At 62.6% G+C, this 8,618-nt stretch overlaps 3 protein-coding genes across 5 annotated transcripts; 1 reads left to right on the top strand and 2 right to left on the bottom strand.

The window, feature by feature from the left end:
• Positions 1-2: 2 nt before the first annotated feature.
• On the bottom strand, positions 3-2,554 carry CHLRE_10g421850v5 (uncharacterized protein). The gene is made up of 2 exons (XM_001702712.2): positions 2,044-2,554; positions 3-1,642 (listed from the first exon to the last, which is right to left on the bottom strand). Exons 1-2 carry the CDS (start codon positions 2,434-2,436, stop codon positions 1,496-1,498), a joined length of 540 nt encoding a protein of 179 aa, XP_001702764.1. The 5' UTR covers positions 2,437-2,554; the 3' UTR covers positions 3-1,495.
• Positions 2,555-2,983: 429 nt separating this feature from the next.
• Positions 2,984-6,614, bottom strand: CHLRE_10g421800v5 (uncharacterized protein). Of its 2 annotated transcripts, none has more exons than XM_001702713.2 (8): positions 5,798-6,614; positions 5,414-5,467; positions 5,066-5,146; positions 4,818-4,901; positions 4,422-4,531; positions 3,978-4,077; positions 3,744-3,857; positions 2,984-3,557 (listed from the first exon to the last, which is right to left on the bottom strand). In XM_001702713.2, exons 1-8 carry the CDS (start codon positions 5,993-5,995, stop codon positions 3,546-3,548), a joined length of 753 nt encoding a protein of 250 aa, XP_001702765.2. In that variant the 5' UTR covers positions 5,996-6,614; the 3' UTR covers positions 2,984-3,545. The 2 variants fall into 2 exon arrangements, with proteins under 2 accessions (XP_001702765.2, XP_042919881.1); XM_043066486.1 differs by having other exon boundaries at positions 5,798-6,464.
• Positions 6,615-8,600, top strand: CHLRE_10g421750v5 (uncharacterized protein). 2 transcript variants are annotated; one of them, XM_043066485.1, is made up of 3 exons: positions 6,615-6,917; positions 6,995-7,247; positions 7,612-8,600. In XM_043066485.1, exons 2-3 carry the CDS (start codon positions 7,067-7,069, stop codon positions 7,791-7,793), a joined length of 363 nt encoding a protein of 120 aa, XP_042919883.1. In that variant the 5' UTR covers positions 6,615-6,917; positions 6,995-7,066; the 3' UTR covers positions 7,794-8,600. The 2 variants fall into 2 exon arrangements, with proteins under 2 accessions (XP_042919883.1, XP_042919882.1); XM_043066484.1 differs by having other exon boundaries at positions 6,722-6,917.
• The last annotated feature ends 18 nt before the right edge of the window (positions 8,601-8,618 follow it).

The raw sequence follows: 8,618 nt of genomic DNA, 5'->3' as shown, positions 1-8,618 counted from the left end.
CTCGTTGCAGGTATTAGGAATGCACACTTCCAATCCTGTAACACACACACACACACACATAGTGCATCCTTACACACATCTACCCACACGGCGGCACCCCAGTCTCCTCCCGCTGGCGCCGCCACCCATTCAGTCAAACTCGCCAGCTGCACTGGTTGCGCTTTGCGCCCATGGGCATCCTTCGTTCATACACATTCACCACTACGGCACGCAGAAGTCCTGTCGCAGCGCTGTGCCGGTATAGCCCCAGTGGATACATCGCTTGCAGAGCAAAGCAGTCGCGCCTGCAGCTGCTGAAGGGTGCCGGTCGCACCAGTACCCGCCGTACCCATGGCAGGTGCACAGCGTGCGCGCAGCAGCGCAGAAGCTGGCCGACGCCGCAAGTCCAACTCAGTCTTCCCGAAGCTCCAAAGGCCAGGTGCCATTGCGGGACACCTGTGCCACGTGCCAAATCCATTGCATCCCGAGCACTCCATGCGACCTGCCGTGTCCCAAGTCCAAACTCAGGTGTACACTAGGAATGCATGCCTCCTGCTCCGCCCTGTGTGCCACTTGGCGTGGTTACGCGTCCAACAAGTCCGAGGGAACAACCATGATCAGTCAGCCCCACGCCTCTCAGCACGCCCCTGTTCTGCCCAATCCGACCAGCAGCGCTCGTCAACAGCCGCTCTCTTTCCCAGCGACATTCCCACATAACGTATATGTTTGCATGCCGCCAGCTGGGTCTGTGCACACCACAGAGGCACAAGCCCCCGCAGACCGACCAGTGACCCATAGCGGATACAATTCGTGGCCGCAACCGCCCGAAATCGTCGCTTGCTTTCTCGGTTTCGCATTGTTATCGTTCAAAGCATCGTCGATAACATGATATATCATTCACACTTGCGCTCCTGCCCCGCGCAGGCGCCCCATCCCTCTGCCGAACCCCCAACCCCAGTCCGCTGCAGTCCCGCCACAGCCGCCTGCGGCCGCCCACAGTCCACAGCTGTGCCTTACCAGCGCCGTGTGCCCCCAATCCTCAGTCCCAAAGACGTCTGCGGGCGGTCGGCATGCATCCAGCTGCAAGCCGCTGCTGGCCCTGTGCCTTGCAGACAAACCACCCGGCCACGCACGCCAAGCACACGGTCGGTGCGGGGGCAGCAACAGTCGCCGGCTGCAGCCGCCCCGGCAGCCGCTGGATGCACAGCCTGGGGACCATCCCCACTCCACGCACGGCGTCGCACGGCGTTCCCCGGCATGATGCATACTGCGTACTGCGCGCAAGCAGCGCCGCACATGGCAACGCTGCGCCTCGGCTGCGCCGGCTGCATGGCAAAGGCCCGGCAAGCTAGGTGCCGCCACCTTCTCTGCATCCACAGCTTCAAAGCTCCACAGCCGCCAGCCGCCGGCTCCAGCTTGCAGCTCCGCACACGGGACGCCTTGGCCTCGACTCGGCCTGCGCGGCGCAGCCGCCCTCCCCCTCCGCCCCTGCCGCCCCTGCCGTCCCAGCCGCCGCCTAGTTCCCCGACAGGCCCAGGCGCTCGCGCTCGCGGTGCAGCACCATGCGCACTCGGTCGCGCGTGGCGGTGTGGTCGGCGTCCGAGTGCGTGGCGTCGGGCGTGTAGGGGTCCTCCACCGACACCGAGTCCAGCACGATGATGGTCTGCAGGCGGCGGTGCGAGGGGTGGCATGCCCGTCAGGTGCTGGTCGGACAACCGATTGGATGTGAGGCTGTGTTTGCGTTTGTGCGTTTGAAAAGTGATCGCGACGGCAGTGGGCTGGCAGCGCTGCGGGGGCGCTGCAGCCTCGTGGTGCAGCCTCGACGCCACGCCACGCCGCTCACCGTGCACCGGGTGCATCCGCGGCAGGCCTGATCCCCAGCTCGCATGTGGCGCACTCCCACTGTCCCCTCGCGGGCACAACTACGCCAGGTTTGCGCCTTTTACGGGTGCCCCCTGGCCATCGGCTGACGACCGTGCACCGATCGGCGACCCACTGGGTCAAACAAGCCGCCCCCCGCAGCTCCCTCCTCCCTCCCCTCCCTCCCAGTATCCAGCTGCGTACCTTGCCGCGCCAGACGCAGGGCATCGTCTTCGCGAGGCTCTCAAAGATGGCTTGCGCCTCTTTGGTCACGCCCTCGCCGACGCGCGAGGAATCGAACTCCGCCTGCTGCAGTGCCTTCTCCTCGCGTTTCCGGCATCGTTCCAAGTCCACGGCAGGCAGCTCCATATCAAATGGCAGGTCGGGCTTTGCATCTGAAATGACCGCCTGGACGCCGCTGGTCTTTATTATGCGGATATTGTTTACTCCAGAGTGTGCTCCGACCTCTTTCAGCACCAGAAGGCTGCTGGGCTGATCATACGCGAAAACTTGCCCTGACACCTCCTCGCCTTGCGCAGTTCGCAGCTTAACGTTGTTGCCGACTGTCCAGCTGATGGATTCAACAGCAGCTGCCATGGCGATTAATGGTGTATCAGTGTACTGGCGCGCTTGCGTGACAGTGAACTGTTCTTTCCCGACAGTGAACTAACTTCAACCCCCGAAGCGTCCCACGCAGTCGAGAAACATGTATACCAAAACGCGGGCCAAGTGACGGCGGCAGGGGGGCAGCTTGAGGTGCCCTCATTCGGTCGGCCCCATCCGAGCGGGTTGGCAGCCAGCACGCCCGCCGGGCTGCAGCCTTGGCTCCACAAGCGCCAGCACACCCGCGCCCGGCTTGACACGTCCGACTTGACCCGCTCACAGCCCCCGATCCAGGACGCAATCAGTCCTGGAGTCGAGCGCCGAGACCTACGGAAGACTGTGCGAGTGACCGCTGTGAGCTCCGGCTGGTGCTAGCTGCTGTGGCTCCGCTGAAGACCGACCGGTGCGTTGCGTTGCGTGGTCATTGGCGCTTCTGTTCCCGCGCTTGCACATCATGTCAATATGTCCAGCAGCGGCGCAACCCATGCAGGATAGCCCGGCAGTCGGTGCTGGTCAGCGCTCGCCAAAGGGACAAAGCGCACCACATAGCGCGTTACATCCTGAGCTACAGGGTTCTGCGTGAGGGTTCTGCTTGAAGCAAGCTTTCTCCTGGAAGCCTGAAAGCACAGGATCAAAATGCAAAGTATCAAATTGCATCAGACAGCCCACGCGTTGCTAGGTGGCACGGATCTAGGGGACACAGCTCGTACGGTCAACACTCTCCACAGCTTATTCGGTCATTACCATGAATGTCGCTACATCAAAACCTCTTACTAAACTCTTTGTCAGGAGGCCCTCTCTCTTTCGCACAGCCTGCCTCTGTCACGCCTCCCTGTGCCGCCACGCCCCCTTCTTGATCCCACAGCCCACGCACTTGTACAGCACATACCCTACCCGATGTACCGGCTTGCTCTTGCATCCGCCGTCCAGGGTCGGAACCCACCCACCTCCGCTGTGCTCCCTTCACCAAGCACACCGCTAACGACACGCAGGCCGCAGCCACGAAGGGCCAAAGCATCACTGCCCCATGGCTTGATGCCAGCTCCTTGCGAGCAGCAGTGCAGCAATGGCTTACCGCAGCCCGGCAGCCGTGCCTCTGGAGCTCAGGCCTTGCGCTGCGTGCCACACAAACGCACATGGGGGGCAGGTGTGCAGGTGAGTCATGGCGGTACAGTTTCTCTGAGGATCATGGCAGCAGGAGCTCCACCACCCAAGCCACTGCTTTACAACACACGTCGCCTCTCCCCGCCCGGAGCCCGCCCAATGCACCCGTGTCTGCAGTGCTCCCCACCCCACCCCACCTGGGCATCCCCGCGCTTGCCGCGGCGGACAAAGGTGGGCGCCGCCTCGTCCTCTGCGGGCTTGGAGTCCTTGGCGGGCGGCGTGAGCACTTTATCGACAACATACAGAATGGCCTGTGGGCGAGGCGGCAGGCGTGGTGAGGGCCAGGGGCAACGACGCAAATCGCAGCAGGCGCTGGTGCCACACAAGGCTTCACGGACGGCTGTCCCCCGTTCCCACTGTCCCGCTCCCACCTTGCCGCCGCGAATCTCCTGGTACTGCAGCACGGTGGCGAAGTTGAGCGGGTCGTCCTCGGGCCGCGGCACCGCGTACACGTGCACGATACCCGGCACACTGCGAGGAGGCATGAGGGGGGAGGGGGTTGTATGCACGAGCCCACCGGAAGGCGGGAGGGGAGGAGGATGCGGCCAGGGGGAGCCGGAGGCGGAGGCATGGGTCATGGAAACGGGCAGGGAGACGGGAGGTGAACAGCAAGCGGCCAGGAAAGCAAACAATCCCTGCAGCCGCTGCAAGCGGCCAGGTTCTGCTGCTCGCAAGAATGGATGCCAGCGCAGCCAACCAATGGCACATCAATTCATAACCATAACGTGAAGCACACACACACACACACACACACACACACACACACACACACACACACACACATACCCGACCCGCCCGCCACCGCCGGCACTCACTCGCGGCGGATGTAGACCTTGAGTTTGTCGGCGGCGGTGTCCAGTGCCAGTCCGTCGCGCAGCTGGGCCAGAGGGAACAGGCGCTGGCCGGGAATGACGTGCATGCCCACCTGCGTGTGCGTGTGCGTGTATTGACACGCGTGTTGTTTGTAGCGGCGCACGGGAGAGGAGGACATGATTGCGACATTACAAAGAAGGGACAGTCAGAGGACATGCTGTGTGCGCGGTTGAATGAGCGGTTGCATGAGCGGAAACAGGGTCAGGCCCAGCGCCCAGCACGGCACTAATGACAGGAAGGGCGCCAGGGTGGGCAGAGGCAACCCGTACCCGTTGCCCTGCCATGCGTGCCACACTGCTTGTGATGCTTCCCGCCCCATGCGGCCGTACGGCACTCACGATGGTGGATAGGGTCTGGTTCAGCTCGGGCGAGGTGAGCTCGTCCCACGTGGCATTGGACTTCTGCATCAGCGCCTCGAAGCCCTGAGAGCGGCGGCGTGGGGCGAAGCACAGCCCGCCCGGGCGCATGGCGCGGGACAAAAGTGTTAGGGTGACTGGGCGGCATGGCGTTACAGGCAGGCCGGCGGCATGGGGGCTGCGGCAGCGCCCGTGTGCTGCAGAATCCAGAAAAGCTGTCACGCACGTACCAGATCCACGGGCGCAAACACGGTTCCAGAGAACTCCGGATCCAGGAATTTGTCGTAGAAGCCCGTCACGTCAGCGGCGTCCTGCAGGAAGAGGAGCGGGAGGAGCCGATGGTGGGGACACGCAGAGCAGTGCCTCCACAGGCATGCGACGCGGGCAGCACACGAGCAAAATGGTATAGAGGGCATCAACGCATCTCCAGTTATGCCACCCTTGCCACACCCTGACCGCAACCCTGAACCGAACCCTGCCCACGCCCTGCCCCCACTGCCCCGGACCCCGCAAGCTCCTAACCCCCCACCGCCCCAGCCCCAGCCCCACCGCCCCGCCGCCCCAGTGCTCTCACCCACCATGAACTTGTTTAGGAACATGGCTGCCTCCATGGCGTCAATCATGGTGGCAGGCTGACAGGGAGGGAGGGAGAGGGAGAGCGAAAGACAAGGTGGCGAGGGAGGGAGGGAGGGACAAGATGACGGCGTGGGATAAGAGCAGCAACAGGAAGGCAGGGGCAGTAGGCAGCAGTGGCGCGGTCGCAGCACAGGTAGCAGGGAGCTGTCAACGATGAGCTTGGCGGCTTAAAGGAAGCACACGTTGGCAGGAGAGGGCACGTGATAGCGGCAACCGAATGCATGTATTGACTTCACAATCTGTGTGCCGAGGCAGCGCCGCCGCAAGCTTTGTCGCAGCACGAACGCCGCGCCGAACCTTTCGAAGACCAAAAGCCCCTGACTCACCAGGTACGCCTGCCCCATCGCCCCGGGCGTGTTCAGTGCGCCGCCCAGTAGCAGTAGCACCGACCCAAGCGCTGCTACTGCCGCGAAGAGCGCAGTGGAGCTGCCGCACGCGCCAGCGCGCCGGCCGGTAGGGGCGGCGCCGCCGGCAGCTGCGGGGCGCCCGGCGGCGACCCGGCGCAGGCTGCCCATGAGAGCCATGGCTGTAGCAGTTGAGGGAGAGCTACAGCCGCTGCTGCTACTGCTGTTGCAGCTGCTCCTGCTGTTGCTGCTGCTGCTGCTGCTGCTGCTGATACAGTGGCACTGCGGGATGCCTCGTCCCGCAGGAGGCGCTCTAGCGCTCTGTGCGGTCAAGCTGGTAGTGGGCTAATGGAGTGGTGGGTGGTAGCGCTGCTAGGAGGCACTTGGCGGGCAGGAGCTAGGATTAATTCTTGACGAAACTGAGTGTGTGGCACCGTTTACGCAGCTGCAGATGGAGAGCTCGGTATGGCACTACTGGACGGAGTCCGGGTGGCTTATGAGCAGCGCTGCCGGCGGCGCGGGTCCTGGCTGCCTGCCTGGGTCCCGGCTGACGGGTGAGGGGTTCCTGTCAAAGTTGCTCCGTGCACGCCCATGTGAGTAAAAGCCGCAAGGAAATTCGTATTGCACGTAGTCGCCCATGTTCTTGATGACAAGGCTTGGCACTCCAAGTGCCAAGGGGCTACGAGTCGGGGAGTGCGGGTTGCGGCAGTTACGGCTGCCTCGACGGTACCATACTTGGAGCTGGTGGCGAACAGCCGTGAAGTTGCGTTATGCTCAAGCTCATGTGCCGAACGTAAACCTGCGAACGCGCGTAGTAAAGGCCATCCCAGTCATCCCGGAATTGGACGGAATGATTACCAGCGCGTGTCTAATGCCGCAAGTATCGCTGCTATTCAGCATACGTACGAAATCGGGTTACTTACCAAACCAAAGCAAAATGGCTGCTTCCCTGCTGCAACGATCCCTTCCATCACGAGTCGCGCAGTGCTCGGGCGTGTGCCCGCGTCTGCTATCATTGAGACCGACACTGATAATCAATGCCTCTAGCAATTCGACATCCACATCTAGGGCCAGCCGTGGAGCACTGACCTGCCGCGCATCGGTAAACTGTCGCTTCCTGTCCAAAATCGCGAGCGTTACCTAAAGACATGGCGGTACTGTTGGGGATCGGTTGCGCAGGCCTCGGCGAGCCAGCCAAGCGGGTCAGCGCCGGCCGGCCCCGCCCGGCACGCGGTGTTGCACGATTTCTGCATGGTCATCCCCTTCGGCGGTGCCGCGGTCCTGGGCGCGGTTGCACTCTTTTTCTTCAACCTCACCAACATCGCTGGCACAGCATTGATTGCCGGGGCCACAGCCATCGCCTCTAGCGTGCTAAGCCTCCAGGAGTGGAAGGCGGGGGGCAGCTCCACCACCTACACGCTTACGTCTGCAGGTAAGAGTGTAGACTGAGTGCAGAGAGGCCTTACAGCTTTCTTCTGCAGGGTATATGCCGTACCAGATATAGGCTGGAACGGGAGGGCATGTCATAAGAACAGAGCGCGTGTGTACCTACGGGCCGGCAGGTTGGGCTTGGGTGCCGGCTGGGAGTCGTAGGGCTGTGGAGCTGCTAAAGCTCCCAGCAGGCAATGGGTATTCATCGGTGGCAGGCCGCCAGCATGGCCCCAAACTCCAACACAGCACTGCAGTTGCCAGCGCTGATTCAACGTAATCTCTCATACCCTACTCTCCTGACTCTCCTCTAACCCTAAAGCTGCCCGCCTTCCCCCCCCTTCCCCTCTCCCTCCACTGCTCCATAGCCTGCGCCGCCGCCGTGTCGTACGTGACGTACAGCTCCCTGGACCTGCTGAAGGGGCTGCCGTACTGGGTGGCGGCCGTGCTGTGCGTGCTGGGCGGCGCCTGCTCGCTCTTCTGCGCCTACAACGTGGCGGCGGGCGGCAACCCGCCCCCCAAGAAGAAGGCCGCCGGCAAGGCCGAGTAGACGGGTGGCTACAGAGCGCGGGTTGGCAAGACGGAAGGAGGAGCAAGGCGGAGTAGTTTAGCGGTTGCATGGAACGGCGAGGTGGGGTAGGTTTGAGGGCGGGTGGCCTGCAGAAGGTGTGTTGAGTTAACGAAGAATGCGTAGCGGAGACCGCGAGAGCACGACGTCGTTGAGACATGGACGCCTAGCAAGCAGAATGAAAGCGTGAGGAGAGCAGTGACAGCAGTTACTTGTACCTTTGAGAAGATAACGGCGCGCCAAGCGGCAATCGGCGGCCTAAAGCTCGAGACACACAGCTGGTGAAGACGGCTGGTGCGGCCGGGGGCTGGCATGGACTAGCCCCCAACTAGGCTGGGCTGCGTCGTGAGAATGCAAACCCCAATGTAAATGAAGCAACCTGGAACGCAGCCAGGCTAGGTGGTAGGGCCGCCGAGGGCGAGGCTTGCAGCTGTTGGGTGCGGACTGGTGCGGAGGTATGTGCGAGCCCTGATGGTGGGCGAGGATACGATGGTGGGCGAGGAGATGGAGCGGTAGCGTGGTCGCGCACTGGGGAGGTGCTCGTCAGGGATGCCAGGGACAAGTTGTTATCACGACCTTGTCCATCTATAAGAAAGTAGGTACCGGAAGCGGAGATCCAGGTGCGGACATGTCGAGCAGGATGGCGATGGAATGCTACGACCCAGGGGAGCACGCAGGCTGGCCCACAGTACTGATGCGTGGCTATTACTGCGTATAGACAAAGCGGGTTGCGGCTGTTGCGGATACGACCATCCGCATCATCAGCGCTTTCCGGAACCAACCGCCTGAAAGCTCGCATCATCATAT

The sequence above is a fragment of the Chlamydomonas reinhardtii genome, chromosome 10 (assembly GCF_000002595.2).
Source record: "Chlamydomonas reinhardtii strain CC-503 cw92 mt+ chromosome 10, whole genome shotgun sequence".
Taxonomy (NCBI): Eukaryota; Viridiplantae; Chlorophyta; class Chlorophyceae; order Chlamydomonadales; family Chlamydomonadaceae; genus Chlamydomonas; species Chlamydomonas reinhardtii.
Note: the sequence above shows the minus strand (reverse complement) of the source record. Positions and strands in the feature narration are given on the sequence as shown.

Bases quoted from the DNA above. Each gene is read 5' to 3' on its own strand.
- CHLRE_10g421850v5 (XM_001702712.2), bottom strand. From the start codon at position 2,436: ATGGCAGCTGCTGTTGAATCCATCAGCTGGACAGTCGGCAACAACGTT. The intron at 1,643-2,043 runs GTACGCAGCTGG...CGCCGCCTGCAG, and splicing joins CCTGCGTCTGGCGCGGCAAG to ACCATCATCGTGCTGGACTC.
- CHLRE_10g421800v5 (XM_001702713.2), bottom strand. From the start codon at position 5,995: ATGGCTCTCATGGGCAGCCTGCGCCGGGTCGCCGCCGGGCGCCCCGCA. The intron at 4,078-4,421 runs GTGAGTGCCGGC...GCCTCCTCGCAG, and splicing joins AAGGTCTACATCCGCCGCGA to TGTGCCGGGTATCGTGCACG. The intron at 3,858-3,977 runs GTGGGAGCGGGA...CCTCGCCCACAG, and splicing joins AGGAGATTCGCGGCGGCAAG to GCCATTCTGTATGTTGTCGA.
- CHLRE_10g421750v5 (XM_043066484.1), top strand. From the start codon at position 6,753: ATGGCTGCTTCCCTGCTGCAACGATCCCTTCCATCACGAGTCGCGCAG. The intron at 6,918-6,994 runs GTAAACTGTCGC...TCGGTTGCGCAG, and splicing joins CACTGACCTGCCGCGCATCG to GCCTCGGCGAGCCAGCCAAG. The intron at 7,248-7,611 runs GTAAGAGTGTAG...ACTGCTCCATAG, and splicing joins CTACACGCTTACGTCTGCAG to CCTGCGCCGCCGCCGTGTCG.